This window comes from Lepidochelys olivacea (genome assembly GCF_965140295.1).
Source record: "Lepidochelys olivacea isolate rLepOli2 genome assembly, chromosome: 1".
Lineage (NCBI taxonomy): Eukaryota > Metazoa > Chordata > Testudines > Cheloniidae > Lepidochelys > Lepidochelys olivacea.
In genome coordinates, this window is record NC_140411.1 from 327,991,344 (window position 1) to 328,015,177 (window position 23,834).

Sequence of the window (23,834 nt, forward strand, 5' to 3'; positions counted from 1 at the left end):
TGAAGGTCATGTTGGCTGAAATACCAGTTTAGCACAGATTGACCAGCTTAATGACCAGAAGGCATTAAAACCTTAAAACTACCTAGAAATTGTCATTAATTGAAGTTGTCTGTGGTGTACAAAAGAGGAAACTTTACTATTGAGGACATTTTAATCCTTTGGGGCACTTTGTAAGCGTAATATAATGTGGAAAAAGGAATTCATTTACTTCTAATGATTGTCTCATTCTCCTTTGTTAGTCCCCCCTGCAGATTTCCACTTTGGCAGAGTTGTGTTCAGTGAGGCCATGCACAGTGCCCCCTGGTGGATCTGAACTTTTAGTGCAGGAGTAGATAAGGAATCAACCATCACTTACTTTCCCAGCCCAGGTTTCAAAGTGGTAGCCATGTTAGTCTGTATCAGCAAAAACAACGAGGAGTCCTTGTGGCACCTTAGAGACTAACAAATTTACTTGGGCTAAACCCCACTTCATCAGGTGCATGGAGTGGAAATGAAGTGGGTTTTAGCCCACGAAAGCTTATGCCCAAATAAATTTGTTAGTCTCTAAGGTGCCACAAGGACTCCTCGTTGTTTCTCCCAGCACAGTCAGCTGTGTTAAAATTCTTTCTTACTCGTTCTCCTTTCAAATAGTTAATTGGCTTGTTACTTTTTTTTTTTTTTTAAATATTGATGTTAAAACTAAAGTCCTATAGAGTCCTATAGCCCTTAGTCCTATAGAGAAGTGTTCTGGTGGCCTTTTTGTAGGAACCGTTTATTTGTGATTTGTTCTTCTCTATTAAGTTATTCATTACCAACTGATGATTTGGATCATATCAGTTAGTATTGTTCATTGTCATGGCTGATCCTGGCAGGAAACTGGGTTTCAAACACTACTCCAGCTGTGTAAGGTGGATAAAAGTAATTATTTACTTCTATTTTTTAATTTAAATCATTATATTTTTAATTTAAATCTGTTTAAATTTAAATCAGAATTTTTATTTACATGTTAATTCTTTACATTATTCCCAGTGCTAAACTGGATGTATGCACTTGTTACTTTAATTAGTTTTCAAATAAGAATTTCAGATTTTACATAGATTTTTTTCTACTAAGAAGTTTTCACACTTAAAATGTTCAGGCTGAAAAATATAAGTCCCAAGCTTCATGAACACCCTTACTGTGAGAATACATGAACCCATATACAAGACTGATAAACAAATAGCCACACCATAGAAACTACAAACTATGATGTATGAGCAGTCAGTGGGGTTTGTGCACCTGAGTCACTTAGGTGCTTGTGAAAATTTCACACTTACCTAAATGTGGGCTTAGAAGTCCAATTTTAGCCTCCTGTTTTTAAAAATATCCTCTGTATATCAAAAAACACAACTGTAGCCTCTGTTGCTGCAAACAATTATGCACAAATTTAACTTTAAGCACTGGAGTAGTCTCATTGAAGTCAATGGCACTGTTGACGTGAATAAAGTTTATTAGTTTGTGTTTTCAGGCTCAAGGCCTTAATTTTCAATATTTCGATTTTTTACAGTTTTGTAAAATTCAGACAAGATACCTTTGCAATAGTATAATTAAAAAAAAAACAAAAACAACAACCCCCAAAACCAGCATTTATAATTTGGTTCATTGTCAGTTTAAACTAAAGTCCCAATAGCCCAGATCAAATTTAGGTTTATAAAGCCTCAACCGGATTTAAATCAATTACAAAAATCAAGTGATGTAAAGCAATGATTTAGATCACTCTGCCCTGCAGCTGTGGCTCCAATCTGTATACTGACTCCCTCGAGTGCCATTTGTGTCCTTTACCACTCAAAAAAGGCCCAAGCTACTTGTTATGGAAGAGACATTGAAAGCCCAGAATGTCTGTTCCCTTCTCTATGTCAAATACTATGGTAGAACTGATCCCCCTAGAGTGGGACTGCCTCACCTCTAAATGTTGTGAATAAGTCTAGCCAGTCAATTAGAGCAGAGGGCTCTGTTGAAGCACACACTGGTTGGAAAGTCATTCACAGCAGAAGGCTGTGAAGATGGTTGTGGGAGAAGAGCTGCATTTAAGGATTGAATTTAAAGGGGCCTTTTGTTTCAACTGTCAACTAGACTGAAGAAAAGAAAACATGCTTACAAACTGTCTGTCATTGGCCAGAAAGCATCAGAGGAGCTAGGGTGTTGGAATTTTTAATGATATTTGAAATTATTAATATGGGAAACCATCAAACATTAATTAACCATAAATTATGTTATTAAAGCCAGAGGCCAAATGGTATTTATATAATTGCCATAAACATGCTTTAAAAGCCTACGTAATAAGCAATTTACTACATCCAAAGAGCAACAAAACATTTTTAAGCATTTGATCAAGATACTTGCAACTGGGCTAAACCCAGGGGCTAGACCCATATTGGTTGGCTCCAGTGTGGTCAGGTAGGTATTAGCAATGAACCCTTTAAAAAACAAATAATGTCATTGCCAATTATTGACTTCAACTAAAATCTAGTTTGAGACAATTCACCCCTATTTTCAGTCTTAATCCAGATAAGATTTACAGCCTCCTTTCTTCCCAAGGCCTTTTCTTGTTGCTGACCAACGGCACCGTGGGAAGGTTTGCGCTTGTTTCTTTAAAATCAGTTTTTAGGACATAAGAACAGCCATACCAGAACAGACCAATGGTCCATCTATCCCAGTATCTTGTCTTTCAATAATGCAGGTGCTTCAGAGGGAATGAACAGAACAGGTATCATCAGGAGATCCATCCCCTGTCACCCATTCCCAGTTTCTGGAAAACAGAGGCTAGGGACACTTCAGAACATAGTTTTGAGTCCCAGCAAATAGCCATTGATGGACCTATCCTCCATGAACTTATCTAGTTCTTTTTTTAATACTGTTATCGTCTTGGCCTTCACAACATCTTCTGGTAAAAAGTTCCACAGGTTGACTATGCGTTGTGTGAAGAAAGACTTCCTTTTGTTTGTTTTAAACCTGCTGCCTATTAATTTCATTTGGTACCCCTAGTTACTATGTTATGAGAAGGATTAAACACTTCCTTATTTATTTTCTCCGCACCAGTCATGATTTTATAGACCTCTGTCATATCCCCCCTAGTCATCTCTTTTCCTAGCTGCAAAGTCCAAGTCTTATTAATCTCTCCTCATATGGAAGCTGTTCCATACCCCAGTCATCTTTGTTGTCCTTTTCTGAACCTTTTCCAGTTCCAATATATCTTTTTTGAGATGGGGGTGACTACATCTACATGCAGTATTCAAGATGTGGGTGCACTATAGATTTATATAGAGACAATATGATATTTTCTGTTTTATCTATCCCTTTCCTAATGGTTCCCAACATTCTGTTAGCTTTTTTGACTGTCACTGCACATTGAGTGGATATTTTCAGAGAACTATCCACAATGACTCCAAGATCTCTTTCTTCAGTGGTAACAGCTAATTTAGACCCCATCATTTTATATGTGTAGTTGGGATTATGTTTTCCAATGTGCATTACTTTGTATTTATCAACATTGAACTTCGTCTGCCATTTTGTTATCCAGTCACCTAGTTTTGCAAGGTCCCTTTGTAACTCTTTGCAGTATGCTTTGGACTTAACTGTCTTGAGTAGTTTTGTATCATCTGCAAATTTTGCCTCCTCACTGTTTACCCCTTTTTCCAGATCATTTATGAATATGTTGAACAGTACTGATCTGAGTATACACCCGTGATGGGCACCACTATTTACCTCTCTCCATTCTGAAAACTGACCATTTATTATCATAGAATCCTAGACTATCAGGGTTGGAAGGGACCTCAGGAGGTCACCGAGTCCAACCCCCTGCTCAATGCAGGACCAATCCCCAATTTTTGTCCCAGATCCCTAAATGGCCCCTTCAAGGATTGAATTCACAACCCTGGGTTTAGCAGGCCAATGCTCAAACCACTGAGCTATCCCTCCCCCTATTCCTACCCTTTGTTTCCTATCTTTTAACCAGTTACTGATCCATGAGGGGACCTTCCCTCTTATCCCATGACAACTTATATTGCTTAAGAGCCTTTGGTGAGGGACCTTGTCAGAGGCTTTCTGAAAATCTAAGTACACTATATCCACTGGATCCCCCTTGTCCACATGCTTGTTGACCCCCTCTAGTAGATTGGTGAGGCATGATTTCCCTTTACAAAAACCATGTTGACTCTTCCCCAACAAATCATGTTCATCTATGTGTCTGATAATTCTGTTCTTTACTATCATTTCAACCAATTAGCCTGGTACTGAAGTTAGGCTTACCAGCCTGTAATTGCCTGAATCACCTCTGGAGCCTTTTTTAAAAATAGGTGTTACATTAGCTATCCTCCAGTCATGGTACAGAAGCTGATTTAAATGATAGATCGCATACCACAGTTAGTAGTTCTGCAATTTCACACTTTGAGTTCCTTCAGAACTCTTGGGTGAATATCATCTGGTCCTGGTGACTTATTACTGTTTAATTAATCAGTTTGTTCCAAAACCTACTCTAACGATACCTCAATCTGAGACAATTCCTCACATTTGTCACTTAACATGAATGACTCAGGTTTGGGAATCTCCCTCACATTCTCAGCTGTGAAGACTGGTGCAAAGAATTCATTTAGTTTCTCCACAATGGCCTTATCTTTCTTGAGTACTCCTTTAGCATCTCGATTCTCCAGTGGCCCCACTGTTTTTTTAGTAGGCTTCCTGCTTTTGATGTACTTAAAAAAAAAAATTCTGTTACTTTTTGAGTCTTTGGCTAGCTGTTCTTCAAATTCTTTTTTGGCCTTCCTAATTATATTTTTACACTTCACTTGCCGGAGTTTATGCTCCTTTCTATTTTCCTCACTATGATTTAATTTCCACGTTTTAAAGGATGCTTTTTTGCCTCTAACTGCTTCTTTTACTTTGTTTAGCTAAAGTGGCACTTTTTTGGTCCTCTTACTATGTTTTTTAATTTGGGGTATACATTTAAATTGAACCTCTACTGTGGTATCTTCAAAAAATTTCCATGCAGCTTACAGGGATTTTACTTTTGGTGCTGTACCTTTTAATTTCTGTTTAACTAACTTCCTCATTTTTGTGTAGTTCCCCTTTCTGAAATTAAATGCTACCAGGTTGGGCTGCTTTGGTGTTTCCCGCTGCTCCCCACAGGGAAGTAAAATTTTATTATTGGTCACTATTACGAAGGGGCTCAGCCATATTCACCTCTTGGAAAAGATCCTGTACTCCACTTGAGAGGCAATTCTTGATTTACTCCCCTCTTGTGGATTCCAAGACTAGCTGCTCTAAGAAGCAGCCATTTAAGGCAGTGGTTCTCAAACTGTGGGTTGGGACCCCAAAGTGGGTCATCACCAGGGCTAGCTTAGACTTGCTGGTGTTTGAGGCCAAAGCCTGAGACCCACCACCCGGTGCCAAAGGCCAAGGGCTTCAGCCTGGAATGGCGGGACTCAGGTTACAGGCTCCCTGTCTGGGGCTGAAGCCCTTGGGCTTCTGCTTTGTTCCCCCTCCCCCGGGCAGTGGGACTCGGGCTTTGCTACCCCCACCTCCCCAGGGTGGTGGAGCTTGGGCGGGCTCAGGCTTAGGCTTCAGTCCCCTTGCCTGGGATCATGTAGTAATTTGTGTTATCAGAAGGGAGGCGCGGTGCAATGAAGTTTGAGAACCCCTGATTTAAGGTGTCAAGAAAGTTTATCTTTGCATCCTGTCCTGAGGTGACATATACCCAGTCAATATGGGGTTGAAATCCCTCTTTATTATTGATTTATTTTTTATTTTTATAGCCTCTCTAATCTCCCAGAGCATTTCACAGTCACTATCACCATCCTGGTCAGGTGGTCGGTAGTATATCCTACTGGTATATTCTTATTATTCAAGCATAGAATTATGTCCATAGAGATTCTGGGGTACAGTTTGGTTTATTTAACCTTTTTAATTCATTTGACTCTACGCTTTCCTTCACCTATATTGCTACTTCCCCACCAGTACGACCTATTCTGGCCTTCCAATATATTTTGTACCCTGGTATTATTGTGTCCCATTGATTATCCTCATTCCACCAAGTTTCTGTGATACCTATTATATCAATATCCTCATTTAATATGAGGCACTTAAGTTCACCCATCTTAGTATTTAGACTTCTAGCATTTGTATATAAGCACTTCAAAAAAAATCACTTTTTAGTTGTCTGCCATTATGTGGTGTAATTGAATGGGTCTCTCTTTCATTTGACTGTTTCTTGTCAGATCCTACCCATATTTTATCATCTGCCATCCTCTCCTCCTCACTAGGATATAGAGAAAGTCTATGAATAGATACCCCCCTAAGGGATGTCTCTGTCAGAACCACATGCTATTCTGCACCGGTTGGTTTTCCCCCAGCCCTTAGCTTAAAAACTGCTCTATGACCTTTTTAATGTTATTTGCCCACAATCCAGTTCCATTTTGGTTTAGGTGGAGCCCATCCTTCCTGTATAGCAGAGTTCCCCAAAGTGTGTTGTGTGCCCTCTAGGGGAGCGTCCCCCAGGTCCTCTCTGCCCCCAGCCATGTTCCTGGATCCTGGCCACTCACCTGGCCCCATCCCCAGTCTCGGTGCGGTTTCACTCCTGGCCCCGTGCCAGGCCCCAGCCTCGGTTGCTGGCCATGGCTCTGTTCCCAAGGCTGGGAGAAATGCCGGGAGCAGAGCTGCACCTGGCCGTGGGCCCAGCTGCCAGCCTCCACAACGGCTTGGCCGTGGCTCTGCTCCTGCCCCCAGCTGTAGCCCCAGCCATCAGCCCCCTTACTCCTGTCCACAACCCCACTCCATCCTGAGCCATGGCCTGCTCCTGGCCTGGGGGGGTGGGGGTGGGCCAGAGTAGGGGGGGGCATGACTCTCAAAAGTTTGGGGACCGCTGCTTAGGCTCCACCTGTCTCAAAAGATTCCCCAGTTCCTAATAAATCTTAACCCCTCCTTTCTACACCATTGTCTCATCCACGCATTGAGACTCTGCAGTTCTGCCTGTCTAACTGGCCCTGCATGTGGAACTGGAAGCATTTCAGAGAATGCTACCATGGAGATCCTGGACTTAAATCTCTTACCTAGCAGTCTAAATTTGGCCTCCAAGACCTCTCTCCCATCTTCCCTATGTCATTTGTACTTACATGTACCATGACTAGTAGCTCCTCCCCAGCACTACACATAAGTCTTTGTAGATGTCTCAAGAGATTCGCACCTGGGAGGCAAGTCACCATGTGGTTCTCCTGGTCATTGCAGACCCAGCAATCTGTGTTTCTAATGATTGAATTCCCCATTGCTATTACTTGATTTTTATTTTCTTTGTCTTGTTGTTGCAGCTCTAACCATACATCCTTCCCACACTGCGAGTAATAGTAACCCTGCTTATTATTCTCACAGCGTTCTTTTGCTTGCTGATTGGGGCCTTTTCCTTACTAGCCACAAACCATAAAGCAACCATTATTTTCTTAACCAAGCTTAAAATAATGTTAATTCTTTTAATTTCATAGCCATCTCTACATTCTCCACCTTAAAACCCTACATGCTATGTGGGTTTTACATTAAGAATTTAAACATTCTTCTACGATTTTGCAACATCAAATACAAAATCAAAATTACAGTTACCACAATCACATAGAGAACTACCAAAGCTTTGAATCACAGTCCTCACCATGGGTGTAATCCCATGTCATGTGCTTCTGTCCACCAGGAGAAGTTAGTTAACTCCTGCATTCTCTGTTCTTGGCTATTAAGCTTTTAAAATCCAGGCTCAAAGGACGAATACAATGCCAAGACTTGGATACTGCTTTTAAAGCATACTCCTATAATCTGAATTCAGCCTGTAATTTAGTTATATTATGAAAAATGGGTTTGGGAAGTAAGGTCTTTCCATTTATCACTGCAGTGAATCTTGGCCAATGAAAATAACAGTTTTTGGGTCCATATCAAAAATGGTTACTTTCAGCCACAACCCAACATTTATCTTTGCCAGCATGAGCAGTTTTGACTTTACCAGTTCCCCAGTATCTGTACTGTGCTGTTTGGAGATTGCTTTAGGTGTCCCCCAAGTGCAAGCAATAGGACAAGTCTGGAGCTTTCCATACCGTGTCATTAGTTTGCAACAGTATCTGAGGAGGAGAAACAAACTCTTTTAAAATCTTATTTCTTCCAGTACTTCTACTGTTAATACTCTGACAATGGTTTCAGTGACCTGGGATGGATAGCATAAGTGGCATAAGGACCCCTGTGTCTATTCCACAATTAACATGATGGTATTGGACCCTTGTGAGGGTTTTGTTTTGTTTTACACCGATCAGTATGATCTCTGCCATACCAAGTTTTCAATTTCTCTGTGGTGATAAAAGTGGGAAATTTACCTTTCTCTATATCTGTGCGGTGCCTTGATTTTGTGTAGTGCATACTCTCCATACACAGAACATGGTATGGCCCCCGCTATTGCGCTGCTTCGATGATATTCATTGGTTTGGTTAACTATTTCCTTTACTTTATGCTGTACTTCCTTAAGCAAATTAATTATATATGCATATTATATACATTCAAAAGTTCTTAATTAATGAGTTCTTTGCTTTGCTCATTCATTGGGCTCAATACAGCTGCAGCCAGCTTGTGCTGGAATGCTTAGTCGTGTTCCCACCAGGTCTCTGTGTCTGCCTGGTTTCAGATTGATGCTCTGGCTTCAAACGATCCTGGTACATAACTGGCGGATAGGCCCCGCTGGCTTCACCTTTGAATTGATTCAGGTGCCTTTACCTCTGCTTTTTTTTTTAACAAGATCTTTCCCATAATCATTTGCCATAAAATTGGACAAACTGTTGCGGGCATATTCCTTTTGACAAATGCAGTGAAATCAAATTAAACAGTTATATTTATAAACTGAACATCATGGTACAGCACTTCTTTAAGGAGCCTTAATATCAATTCATCACTGGATCCTGCCTCCATCTTGGGGCATTCTCAGTTTTTTTGTTTTTTTTTCAATTTATGGTATTTGTTCCATCCTTAGTTCTACCTTCCCTAATTCTCTAAAGGGTATATATTAATAAGTCCTTGTTTGATTAAATTTTACAGGAAACACAAAACATGTACTATACCCCTTATACCTAGTATACACAAATGGAAAGTTCAAGGTAGCATTCCCAAAATAGGGATTGGTGCTGTGATTGTCAGTTCTTACACAATCACCTTGTTTTTACTTGTCCTCAGGTCACTTGCAGAATTGTATGTGATATCCAGTAGCATTGTTTATTTCACACCATAACTGAATTGGACTTTCAGCTGTCATTTCAATATATCCTGAGATTGGGATTGTTGTTTCTGCGTTTTATTGAGTCACGTTCTCCAGGCACAATCACACCTGCCTCTGTACACTACCAACAGCCTGCAAAACAAAACACAAGTTCTGATGCTCCCTTAGTGGGAACCCCTAAACAGTTTTAACTGAGTAGCATGTAGCCATCAATCCTTGCTTTTAGGTCCTGATTCTATCCATACTAGATACATTGCAGCACTGGCTATTTGTATTATATAGTAAGGGCCTCCCCACCTTGATGCTGGAAACAGAGTTATCTGGGATTAAATGCTTCATGATTGCTGTTTTTCTTGCTCGCTTCCTCATGTCTGGAATGAGCTTTTACTTTTACATATACCGCTGAATTACCCAGTTTAGTTGCTCATTTCCATACATAGCACAAAAGGGCTTGATAGCGTAAAGGCTTGTTATCTGCACTGGAAAATAAATTCATACTCCACCAGGGGAGGAATGTTAAGGCATCACAGATCTTTTGAGAGTCTGAGCATATTATACCAGCCAGTACTTGTCCTTTTTTACAGAGTGATAATGCCTCCGCAACAGCAGCCAATTCCACATACAGTGCTGAGTGTGTACTACATCTGCACTGCACAGGTTCAGCCTAAACCGAGGGAGCCCAAATTGCAAATTCTGTGACTGGGGTCCCTTTTTTGGATGACCCATCAACATGCATTGTCAGAACCTCGAGGTGCAGCCCTTCAGAATTTAAATATAGTACTGCATGTGATGTGTTGTCACCTCTGGGGTGCAGTCTGGGAGCTGTGGGAACTGCTGTGTTCCCTAACCTCCCCAGCTGGGCAGGCTTCACTCCCCACACAAGGAAACACCTGAGGAACAAAGACTGAACCGGGGGAAGTGCTGGAGGGATTTCTAGCCTGTGTATGGAAACTTGGAGGACTGCTTGTATCATCAGTCAGGGTGAGAAATTGCTAATTCATGTCCAATTTATCTAGTATGTTAGGTTTAGTTTGCGTTTTTGTTTATTTGCTAGATAATCTGCTTTGATCTGTTTGCTATCTTAAAATCTAGCTTTTGGTAGTTAATAAACTTGTTTGTGTTACCATAACCAGTCACTGCGCCACACTACATGTTATAATAGGGGTGAGGGCCACTTTTCCAGGACACTCATGTGGAGTAACTCAATTAACAGTTCTGCAGGCAAAGGTGAGGGTTATGTCAGAGGACAGACTTCGATTTGGTGCTCTTCCAGTGGCAAGGACCACTGTGTCAGTCTAGGACTAGACACTGTACCATCTTTGATTGACCCAGACAAAAAGATACTTTAACGGAGTATGAGCAGTGAACAGTTTTGTGTGTCCTAACCCTATCAGATATCTAAAATGTGTCAAAACATGTTTTTCACAGGGGCTGTGCTGATTTTCAACTCAATTCAGTACCCTGTAAACATAAGCAATAGGTTCTTTTTTTCCCCCGTGATGATAGTCCTGAGTTAACACAGCTGAAATGGCTGCGTCCCTGGTTGCTAAAAGCAATCCAAAAGGTTTTGTATAATCTGGTGTGAAGAACTGGAGTTTGTGTTAAAACCTCTTTAGACTGCTTGGGTATGCTGGGATGTGTCAATTCCCACCTACCTTTTCAGGAGCTAGTACAGGGGTGCAGCGATTGCTTCATAGTCAGAGATGAAGTCTTGACAAAATCCTGTCATACCCAGTGGGGGATAGCAGTGCGGTTTCTGAGGTAGAGAAGGGCAGCTCCAAAATCACTTAACTTTTTATTTGTCAGGAGCTTGCTGGCCAGGTTGCAGGGTTAGTCCCAGGAAGGAAACCACCTGCAAACAAGGTTTACAGTGCTTTTAAATGGCTTTCCCTGTCAGCAGTATGCATCAGAATATCATCTACGTATAGCACATCATTAATAGATTTAACCCAAAGCAATTAGTTGTATTTGTTTACAACCTAGGGCATTTCAATCTATTATACAATTACTTAGTTTTAATACAGTTATTTTTTCCATTTACAAAACATCACCAAATAGATTTTCATTCCCTAATAACATTGACTTTACATCACAATTAATCATAACTTTTGGATAAGATTTTTAATGGTTCCATTTCTTATATTCCCTGATCTTGATGCTGGGTTGGTTTCTGCTTCCAAAACGCGCAGCCATCTGAAGAAGAAAACACAAACTAACATTGCTCCTCTTCGTAGCCTTTATAGGATCTTAATTAATTAGCATGTTTTGCTTACATTACTTTTACCCCTGTTACAGCATACGCTGCATATTCCATGGGGGAAATGCATGTTCTTTCCATTGTTTAACTTCCACTTTTATTTGCTATCACATTATATTAGCCGTGTCAGTTTTCACATGAAGTGTAACTCTTTGATTTTGTGCTTCAGCATTCCCATGAATTCTTATCAAAGTGACTGTCTGCTTACTCAGGGCCACCTTAAGGCTCAGTGTTCCTAACATTTCTTCTCTTGTGTACCTCACCCCTGCTATTGCTCCAAAGGTGCACTATCTTTTTAATTTTTCATTCTTCTCACGCAACTCTTTTAGTTGCTGTTTGATTACTGAAAAAGGATCAGGATCTCTTCCCACTACCCAGGTTCTGGCCACCACAGCCATGTCCTCTAGTCCTTATTTACATGATATTAAACTTTATAAAACCATTGAGGTACCCCAAGGTAAAATAACGCTAAATAACAAAGCCAAATAACACTAGCTACCTGTGTTTGACAAAAAAGTCTGTCAGTTTTGCAACCTTGAATGAAAGATGCAAATAGATTTTTAGTGAAATCTTTTAAAAGCCAATTCATTTTAAAAAGACAAAATAGGGATTTACAAACCAGGAGTGTTTGTTTAGGTCCTTAAAACCTTATGTAATTACATAAATATATTTACATTTTTTAAAAAAACATTTTTCCTTAACATCCATTGCACTGCTTTAATTGCCTTTTACACAGCTGTACCCAGATTACATTCCCTTGTGCATTCAGAGGCAAATTCCAATGGAAACCCCTTATTTCCTTGTAGTGATTTTGACTAAATCGGCCATAGTCAAATGATTTAAATCAGAGTGAACTGTAGCTCACGAAAGCTCATGCTCAAATAAATTGGTTAGTCTCTAAGGTGCCACAAGTACTCCTTTTCTTAAATCAGAGTGTCTCTGTGCCTTCAGCAGTCATTTATAATTGATTATTTATAGACCATTCCTTTGGGAAAAGGGCCCATTGTCCTTCAGAATAGCTGAAAAGGCTTCTGGGGCCAAAAACAATGGTGGTAGTAGCCACCACCTGACCCCATTGTATAATTTGTTTGACTACCAGGGTTCCACCCAGCATGACTATACCAAGTTGTACTGCCATAACTGGGTTTTATTATCAAATCAAGCACTCGCTTCTTATAACACTTTCACACTTTAAGGTTTCCACAACCCCTGACTGTTTAATTCCCTCCAAACTCTGCAGTGTTAATTTGTGCAAAAGCTCCTTTTAACCCCCCTTAAATCACTTACTTATCTCCCAAAGTGACACATTTATCAGCCAGTTTCTCTTGGCTGCACTGAGCTTATCTTTGTGCTTTTTTGCACTCATTCTTCAAGGTGGTGCACTTTGCCTGCAAAGGGTTGGCCTCCAAGTACAGTTTGCTGTACAGTTAGCCTCCAAGTTTACAGTTTGCTGTACTTGCAAAGAGTTTGCTCCAAGTACAGATCTTTGCTGTGCTCTGCCAGGCATTCTTTTACATAGTGATCCAAAGTACCTCCCTGTAGTCCCCTTCTGTTACTGAATTTCTCTTTAGAAGAAACTTCTGTACTTGCCCCAGAGGATCGGTCGTTACCCCTTCACTCTGGGGATTCAGAGCAACTGAAATTAAAGTCTGGCATCTCTTTGTGGTCTCCAAAATGCTAGAATTAATATTTGAAATTATTAATATTAATGTGGGACACCACCAAACACTAATTTAATCATAAAATCCTTTATTAAATCCAAAGGAGTTATACAGTTGCTCTAAACATTCCCCCAAAGCCTAAATAATAAGCGATTTACTACATCCAAACGGTAACCAAACATTTATAGGTATTTAATCAAGATACTTACAACCAAGATAAACCTAGGGTGCTTAGACCCATATTGGTGGGCTCCAGCGTGGTCAGGCCGGTATTAGCAACGAACCCTTTAAGAGTTTACTTTTTATACCCTTTAACAAACAGGTGATGTCATTGCCAATTACTGATTTCAGCTAGAAACCAATTTGAGACCACTCACCCTTATTCCAGTCCTAACCCAGATAAAATGTACAACCTCCTTTCTTTCCAAGGCCCTTCCTCTCTATCTCTTCCCCTCCTTCTTGCCAACCAACAGAATAGTGGGAAGGTTTGTTTTTGTTTATTTTAAGTCCATTTTTCTTTGTACCTCACACAGCTGGCGATTTTTCAAACATCCCCCAACCTCCTCCCACAGAATGAAGGACAAACTTTTCATCCCAACCTGCGGATCCTCCAGCTCAAGGCTTGGCTCCTTTGTGGTTCCAGCACATAGAGACCTGCTGTTCCGAGGAGGTGCAGGAAATGCTACTACACAGTAGAAAATCAGCTACCCAACACGCTTACCTGCGAAGTGAATTAGGTTTCAGGTTTGGTGCAATTCCAGACAAATTACCCGGAGTCTTCCACCTTCCCTGTGGTATAGGACTGTATGCTGGATCTCAAGACGTCAGGGCTATCCCTCAGTTCGGTCAAGGTACACCTTGCAGTTATAATAGCTTTCCATCAGCAAATTGAGGGATTCTTGGTTTTCGCCCATCCAACTACAAAGAGATTCCTCAAGGGCATAGTGAACCTCTATCCCCAACCCGGACACCCCACTCCAACATGGGACCTAAATCTAGTTTCAAAGAGCCTGACTAGAATGCTCTTTGAACCTATGGTCACTTCTTCACTTACATACCTGTCAATGAAGACAGCAATTCTGGTGGCCATCACCTTGACGAGGAGAATAGGGGAGATAGCAGCACTAATGGCACCCCCCCTTCACAGTATTCTTTAAAGATGAGGCCACGTCTGAAGTTCATCCCCAAGGTGACCTTGTCTTTTCACATAAACAGCTGATTCATCTCCTAACCTTTTATCCAAAGCTTTATCATGATACCAGGGCAGCTATACTGCCTACACTAGACATTAGGAGCGTCTTAGCCTTTTATCTGGACAGGAAAAAGGCCTTTAGAAAATCTCCTAATCTTTTCCTCTTCATTGTGGAAAGGTCAAAAGGCGTAGCAATATCGGCCCAAAGATTCTCCAAATGGGTCTCAAACGTAAGAACAGCCATACTGGGTCTGACCAAAGGTCCATCTAGCCCAGTATCCTGTCTTCCGACAGTGGCCAATGCCAAGTGCCCCAGAGGGAACAAACAGAACAGGTAATCATCAAGTGATCCATCCCATCACCCATTCCCAGCTTCTGGCAAACAGAGGCTAGGGACGCCATCCCTGTATGTCCTGGCTAAAAGCCATTGATAGACCTATCCTCTATGAATTTATCTCGTTCTTTTTTTAACCCTGCTATAATCTTGGCCTTCGCAACATCCTCTGGCAGGGAATTCCACAGGTTGACTGTGCATTGTGTGAATAAATACTTCCTTTTGTTCGTTTTAAACCTGCTGCCTATTAATTTCATTTGATGATCCCTAGTTCTTGTGTTGAGTAAATAACACTTCCTTATTTACTTTCTCCACACCAGTCATGATTTTATAGACCTCGATCCTATCTCCCCTTAGCTGTTTCTTTTCCAAGATGAAAAGTCCTAGTGTTATTAATCTCTACTCATACGGAAGCCGTTCCTTACCCCTAATCATTTTTGTTGCCCTTTTCGGAACCTTTTCCAATTCCAATATATCTTTTTTGAGATGGGGTGATCACATCTGCACGCAGTATCAATTGTATTAACCACTGTTGTCATGGTTGCACGGTGTTACTTCCATCCATAATCTGCACACATTTGATGAGGTTGGTTTCCACCTCTGTCGTTTTCCTCAAGACTGTTCCTATCTCAGAAATCTGTAGGGCAGCAACTTGGGAATCTGCTCATACCTTCACAGAACACTTGTGTGATTACTGGAGTCTCTGCTTCCGATGCTATCTTCAGCTCCACAGTGTTCTCATCCATAACAGACTCGACTCCGAAGCCCCAATCTCCCACTGGGGATTCTGCTCGGGAGTCACCCACAGGGACATTATTCAAAGAAGAAGAGGAAGTTACTCACTGTGTGCAGTAAGGATGGTTCTTCAGGATGTGTCCCTCTCTTGGTGCTCCCCAACCCTCTCTCCTCCCCTCTACTTTGGAGTTCTCAATGGAGGCTTTGTGGTAGAGAAGGAATTGAGGGTGGTTTGCCTATGCAACGCTAATTAGCCTCAAGGCACAACACAAGGGAGGGAAAGAGCATGTGCAGGCTGAACGGACACTGCTACCAAATATCTCTGATCAATAGTACAGGGATTAGGGAAACCTAATCCACCTAAAAAGAAAATGAGTACTTGTGGCAGTATTCCTTTTCTTTTTGCGAATACAGACTAACACGACTGTTACTCTGAAACTAATCCGCCTAATCTCTGATCAATAGACACACCTACAGTGGAACACCCATAGGGACACACATCTCGAAGAACCATCATTACTGCACAAGGTGAGTAACTTCCTCTTATTATTGTCACAGCTTTCTTTTAATTGCTGAGTGGGGCCTTTTCCTTTCTAGCCACAAAGCATAAAGCGGACATTATTTTCTTAACTAAACTAATTGTTTTAATTTCATAACCATTCCTACATATGGATCTTGAGTGACTTCAGTGCCAAGTTGCTGTTTATCTATAAGAAGTGGAAAAGTTCTGTCTCTGACTTAGAGTCCTCTGGGTCTGGAAGGAGATTTGTTCTTGGTTCTTCTGCTCACAGTACTGATGATAGACTGTTATCAAGCTCCTGTTTTGGTTTCAGCTGAGGTTCTGGAGAGTGTTGAGCTCTTAGGCTTTGCAGGTCATCATCTTTAGAATCTTCATGCCCCAGCAGTTACATTTCTCCCCTGTGACTCTTCCTACTTCAGTTGCAAGTGCATGGATCTGGGAACCTTCTTGGTCAGGCTTTGAATCAGTTGGGATGGATCCATTGACTTAGCCTGGGGTTGTTGCTTATGCTAGCCATCTTTTGGACGTGAGGAGGTCTATAAGTTAGATCCTCTTGTGCTGCAGTCATCAGATCTTCAATCAAATCTGATGACATGTTTGAAGATCCCTGTTGATTGCCCCCTGTCCTTTAGGGTTCTACAAACACTTTAATTAAATTGATTTTATTCATCATGACCCATGGTCTCAGTGTGGTCACCCCTCAGTGCCAGGCATCTCACTCTTCCTCCTAAGAGGTCCTGACCCTCTCCATTAAAGAATCCGCCTCCATTCACCGTTTGGGTAGATATTTTTTTCTTGAAGATGACTGGGTATTTGGGATAGAACCTGAAAAAAGTTTTGCGTTGTTCAAGGTCGGAGTCTCCTCTCTCTTTTTTCTTCTCTTCAAACTCTGTGGATGAACTGGTATTTACTAAGGCTACATTTCCTCATGAGCTAAATCTGTTTCATAGGATGCTGGCTAGGCTAGCATAACTATTGAGTATGCCTTTGGAGGTTGTTAGTGGAAAAAAAATACTACTAGCTATTTAACGGAGTGGAGGGAAAGAAATAATGCAAAAACAGGTGGACCCTTGCACCAGAACATCCTCCCTTGCTCCTATTGCAGAAAGCTCTTCAGACAATTGGGGGAGCCGAGGCTGTGCAAAAAACTTCTGTGTCATGCATCCCTAGCTGTACATAACTTTTCTGGCAGGTGTGTCTGCACGTGTCCCTTCCAGAATCGGTCCTAAACCTTTTGAATAAGTCTGTTTTTAGGAATGTGTGTGTTTTCAAGAAAAAGTGCATGATCAAAGAAATTTTCGTGAGATTGTTACATAAAACCCCTGCTTTATTGTTGTTGACTTGTCGTGCCTCTTACAGTTATGGATTGCATTTCTAGGAATTCTTTTGAATTATTTTTTCAGCTTTAATTATGAATATACTTTTTGTAGGTTTAAATTGGACATTCAGCAGTACTAAAATGAAGGGAAAGGGGAAGAAGTTTCCATTAAATTATTGGAGGGGTGCTGGTCTGGGTGTAGTTAAAGTTGAATCCAGTCCTGTTACAAATCCAGTTTTCAACATCATTTTTTCTTCCCTAACTTCATCAAAACTAAAATAACCCTAGGCCACAGCTCATTTTAGGGCAGAATACTTTTGGAAAGTTTGGGACCCATCACAAGGAATTTGAGGGATGCTTTAAAATGTCCTAATTATTCACTTTTCATAGATTTTCCTAATACTACTTTGACTTGTCGTATCTCTGAAACATTCACATAAAAACTTCAAATTTCAATCTACCGGGCATCCCTAATGAGTAGAAGAGCCTGCCCTAGGTTTTGCGAGAGAACATGTAGCTATTTAAAAGGTATTCTTGTGAGAATACAAAAGTGCATGCATCGATACCTGTGTTTGGAAGTGTATATAATACATACCAGTTTGATGCATGCATAATACATGCACATCAGTTTGATACACGCTTTGAAAAGTGTGCATGGTGCATGTGCGAAAGGACGTGAGGCTGGGCACAGTTGGCAGGAAACCCCAGAGGGTGCAGGTAGGTTTGTTCTGGAAGGCGCACAGCAGGGAAAAGGAATTAGTACGGAGAATGGAAATGAAGCAAGACAGTTTAGGAAAAAATGGGGTCCATTCTGATTAGCTTGCAAGCTCTGCCAGTCATGTCAGAGCTTGGAAGGGCAGAAGGGATGGATACCTGTCACTGAGCAATTCTTAAAACACATAAAAAGTCCTAGCAGAATTTCTTGCAGAAAACTTTTACCTAGAGTTAGTGATCAAAGTATCTACCCCTCAGCCAAAGACCCCAGAGAATGTTACAGTTTCCTCAGAATGCACTAATCTGAGGCTTGTCATGTCAAATTCAGGCTCCATTTTACAAAAACATCCAAATGTTCAGAGTATGCAAACAGCCTTTGCTCAGCCTCCATAGTGACACCATGGGAACAATCAGAAACCTTATCATGCCATCACACAAATTTATTGAGAGAAATGTGTTTTTTGTCACTGGTGATGTATCTGAGTAATGGATAGATGAGAAGAAGCTGTATTGAGATAGTATGAGAAGGGACAAAGTTAAAGTTGTTTGCGTGACCACATCTACAATTGCTAATGTTCCAAATAAAATGTGTGTGTGAAGTCAATTCTTAATTTGGGCTTTCTGATGGTTTTTTTGTTTGCTTTGTTTTTTGATGATATATAATTGTCAGTTTGACAAAACAGAGTCAATGAAAAGACGAGGTATTCTCATTTTGTAAATAGTAATAATATTCATAGCAATACTCATGGAACTCACCAGTATAAACTGAAAAAGTGTTGCCTTACTTTGCTTCAGTCTCATGAATGGTAAATGACTTTCAGACAGTCTTTGCATACAGTGTTAGCAATAGGACATGCTGTTCCTATGGATACCAAACTAAAGTGCATTTCATTGTATTTGATACTAGAAACGTCCACTGTTGCAGATGATTTTATCAGTATTCACTCTAATTTTATTTAGCTTTTCTTTGCGAGGTTGGTTTTTTTTAAAGCCAGTATCACCAAGTATATTGTAAATACATGCTTTCTTATCAAAAGAAGGCAGAAGGTAGGAACATAATAGAAGTATGTTTACAGTGGTTTTCAGATCTAGTATAGTAATTTCAAAGGAAATAATGCCTTCAGAATGTGCTTTGAGAAAGGTTTTTCATTTTTTTCAACTGAATAAAACACTGGATGGGTTTATTTTCAGGGAGAACTGTAGTAACATACTACACTAAATAGTTTAGGCATACAGTGGGAAGAGAGACTGAACAAGTAATAATCAAGGATAATGAGAACTTTCTAACAGAACATTTTTATATGCAGGAGAACTCCGGCACATTACCAAGCTAAAACCTTGGAGCCTCTTTGATGTGCTCGTGGAAAAATATGGTTGGCCTCATGAAGATGCCGCACAGTTCACAGATTTCCTGATTCCCATGCTAGAAATGGTTCCAGAAAAACGAGCTTCAGCTGGAGAATGCCTTAGGCATCCATGGTTGAATTCTTAGCAGAATCTTCAAATGTAAGATTGAACCAGCAACCACTTCCAGTGCATCGGACCTAAATGGTGACTGTCACAAATTCTTTAACAGGATCACAAGTGAGCTGGCTTCATCCTCAGACCTTTATTTTGCTTTGAGGTACTGTTTGACATTTTGCTTTTTGTGCACTGTATTCTTGGGGAAGGGTAGTCTTGTCTTCAGCTGGTAGTTTACTGACCCACTCTCTTCAGAAAACACTTAACGTGTCTTTAAGCATCATTTCTTGTGTTGTGTGGCATTCAAATGTCAAACTTTTGAACAAACTATTCCCCCCATCCCTCTGTGTTTTGGCAGGTTTTGTAACTATTTATGATGAAATATTTTAGCTGAGTATTATATAATTTACAAGTTTGACATCAGGTCAGAACTGAGAAATGGCAAGGAATTGTACAATTTTATTTTCTGACAAAGGGACATCATTCTTGTATTATAGTGTATGTAAATGCACCCTGTAAATGTTTATTTCCATTTAAATATGGGATGGGGACTCAGATTTCAGAGTAAAGCTACTAAGTTTAAAGAGCTTTGTAGCATACAAATTGCATGTAGCGGACTTCAAGCTGCTTTAAGGATTTGTGTAAACTTTCCATTTTGTAGAAGTTCCTGTACATTAGATTATAAACAAAGTGGCTCTGGTTTACAAGACTTCATTCCACCAATGGCACTTTAAAGGAAGGCTAGACTTCTTTCTAATGATAAAGTATGCATTATCATTTAGCACTCCCTTTTAGAATTTTTGCCTATTTTAAGTGCTTTTAAGGAGAAAATAGCAATTTCCCTTACAATGTGATAGTGAAGACATGGTACTATATGGTGTTGCCTTTTTATAAGCACTGTAATTTGTACTATACCCAAAAGATTAAAAGTGAGCATGGGAAATATTCTGTCTAGGATTACTGATCTTTTACAATAATATATGCTTGGGGTACGAAAAGGATTGACCAAAAAGCAAATATAATTTAGAGGACAAAATAATTCAATGTTTGAGACAGTTCATGCTCATTCCATTCATAGCTTTACATGCTCCGAAAACGAATTGCACTAGCTTTTCCCCCCATGAATTGACATATATAGCAATTAGTTTGCCCTTTGTAAGTTGCACGCAAAATTGTAAATGTTTCCGGGGGTGAAAAAAGCTAAATACTCAAATTCATAGGCAATACAGATTTTAGAATGTAAAATATGGAGGCGTATTTTGCCCTCTTTTAGAAGTCAGTGGGGTGAATGTAAGTTTATTTCTGGTTTTACATAATTATGGTGCCACTTTTTTGACTGTCCATTTTAAATTTATTCACATGCCTTTGCAATAACTAGATTGTGAGAAGATAGCTCTGTGTTGTAACAATAACCAATTGTTTGAGGTGCTTGCAGTTGTCTAATTAAAGTGTTTTGTTTTTTCAGACATTGTGCTGGTCATTCAAATGCTTGATAATGGTAAATCTAACTGTTTGATAGTCACATTTCTCAGTAGGTTTTTTAACCTAGCATACTGGAAATGCCAGTTGACAATTCATTTGTAAAATATCTGTACACGCTTAAAATATTTTACTTAATACATCAGAGCTAAAATAGCACCTGCAACAGTTAACTCATTGCTTGTTCAGACTCAGAAATGGCATTCCACAGAACTTGTTCAAGTTAAAGTAACCTTTGCTTGCTTTTTGCCCTTCTGTGTATAATTAAAAATGAAGATTATTTAAAACCTCTTGGTAGAGTACAACACAATATGCTATTATTCAAGAGACTTTCAGCCACATTTGGCAATGCTAACATTTGGGTTTCAGAGCAGAGAGCATCTACTTAAGGACTTCATACTGGAAAGCTGTTTTTTTTTTAAAAAAAGGCAGCAAGGATAATATTGATAGTGTGAAGACAAAATGCTGTAATGAAAGCAAGAGAAGACAGGAGGTAAAATTTTCTGTTTCACCGAGGAGTTGCCTTTAGGTTCATCCTGTTGCAACAAGTGATAAATTTTCAATACAGGAAGGAAAGAAAAACTTAAGAATTGAAATATTAGTTTAAAATGTCACTTTCTAGGCACCAAACCAAATATTCCAATATTACAGCTCTTTTCACTACTGTAGCTATTTTTACAAAAGTTACTGGTATCCTAACATTCAGTTAATGGTGGTAACTTAAACAGTACCATTTCAGACACGTACTATGCTGTCTTTTACCCATTTCTTTCAAAAAGCTGTAGCTACTCAATTTATACTGACAAAATGTCTCGTACAAAATATGAGTTCTTGCTTCCAAGCTAGCTAATGATCCACTCACTTATTTTATTAATACAATGGCTTTGACCACCACAGTAAAGTAATAAATTGGGGCTCTATAGGGTTGGGATAAGGAGGTTACTTGTTCAAAGCTCTGGTCGTTTAATTAGTTGATGGTCTTAGCCAGTTCCTAGTAGACTTTGGTTGCTAGACTCAGGAGAAAAAAATACAAGGATGTGAATAGTAATGGAACTGAATTGCCTTTCCTGTAGTAGTAAGAAAATCTATTTCTAATGCTGTTACCAGTCCAATGCCTTCTTTCACCAGTAGCAGTTGAACATAAAGACAAAGCAACAGTTCCTCTTTACTCAATCTGCTATACTAGCTTTTTATAAACTGGTGGAATTTCTTGATTCTTAAAAACCTGAAAAAAAATTAACATCCACAATAAGCTACAGTAGAAAAATTACTTGACTCCCCATGCCTTCAGCTAGTTTCACAGGACTAATTAAACTTTTAAATTATATACAGCCAAGTGAATTAGTTTTAAGATCTGAAATAATTGGTCCTACCACCAGACTGGTATTTAATAAGATGATTAAAGGCTTGTCTTCATGTTCTATAGCATAAAAATTGGTGCACACATTTCTTCTGTGCACACATTCAAGCATAGTTGCAGCATCTTCATTACCCTACAGATATCTTATCCTAGATATAAAGTTAAAACACTGAACTTGCATTTTAACAATAAGCTTTCTGGCTGTATTTATTCATTTCTGTTAAGTCCATTACCCTCCATGTTACTCTTTAGCCACAAAAACATACCCATCTCCTCTCTTTTGGTAATAAAGTTCATAAATTTTTCATTTTTATGTTGAAATGTCTTCTCTTCACAATGTAGGTGGTCGTTTTTAATGTCTTAGTGCATTTCAGGAATTATTTTATAAAAATCTAACAAACCATACATGTTGGAATTCTATTTTGAACTTTTAGAATAGGAAACATACCTATAGGTACCAAAATATGTACAAATGTTCCTGGGGTCTATCTTCAAGATCAGAATAACCAATATTTGAATGGTATGGATCTAGACTGTAACTGTACCAATGTATGAATAATTATCCTGTACAATGCATAAACTGTGTGGATTAGTTTTGTATAATGTAACATGTTTCAGTAAACTGACACTACACTGATATTTCAAGTAGTTTTTCCTCATCTCTAATCACTAAGATTAGCAGGAAAAGAACACACTAACCTTTAATGCAGTGGTTCTCAAACTTATTTGATTGTTGCCCCCTCTTCTTTGTGGCTGTAGTAGTTTACACAACCCACCTTCAGAGCTGGGCAGCCGGAGAGCAGTAGCCGTGAAGGCAGCACAGAATTAAGAGTGGCATGTATTATCACTCTTACTTCTGCACTGCTGCTGGGTGCCCAGCCAGGAGCTGCTGCTCTCTGGCCACCCAGCTCTGAATGTGCACAGTAAGTTCCCCACCTGCCCCGTAAAGCTTCTCATGTCCCCCCAGTTTGAGAACCCCTGCTTTAATGGACAGCTTCACAGATGAAATTTGAGGTGGAATATGCAACTGGTCAGCTTTCCTCGCAGGAAGAATAAAATATCCATGAAATGGGAACTCAGAGTATTTTTGAAGAGGAAATAAAGTACTGCCATCACTTCTAATTATAGCACTCACAATCCTGGCAGATTTTTAAATAGCTGGACATGCAGTCACTTATAACCTTATTTTTTCCTTAAATACACAACTCTCAGGACAGTGTTAAAACTGACATAATTGTGATTTATTAACATGAATTAAAATGCCCAGCCAGTGCTGCAATGTGACAGTATATTAAAAAATTAAAGATCATATACTGTACTACTTCCACAAAGATCACACATTTTTGCAAAAGAGACTTGTCATTATGTACAGTACTATATCAAATGAAAGAAGCCTTAAGCAATTTTACACGCAAAAAGAAACAGTATTTACAGCAGTTGTCAGAGATATTAGAAACAATCTATACATTAAATTACATTTCTGTAAATAACTGATGAAACAAAAGTCATGTCCACGCCAAACTATAAAAATCTGTATTGCATTGTTTTCTAGCTATATG

The 23,834-nt window shown here is 39.7% G+C and overlaps 1 protein-coding gene across 15 annotated transcripts in view; it reads left to right on the plus strand.

Moving 5' to 3' along the window:
* SRPK2 (SRSF protein kinase 2) overlaps positions 1–23,446 on the plus strand; it is a 309,081-nt gene extending 285,635 nt beyond the window's left edge. For 9 of the 15 annotated variants that reach the window (XM_084644364.1, XM_084644363.1, XM_084644357.1 and 6 more), the window contains one exon: positions 19,283–23,445. In XM_084644364.1, coding sequence (XP_084500490.1) covers positions 19,283–19,467 — 185 coding nt within the window. In that variant the 3' untranslated portion in view covers positions 19,468–23,445. Of the gene's footprint in view, positions 1–19,282 lie in introns of all 15 variants that reach the window. The other 6 variants (XM_084644353.1, XM_084644365.1, XM_084644360.1 and 3 more) reach the window with 2 other exon arrangements.
* Positions 23,447–23,834: the final 388 nt, after the last annotated feature.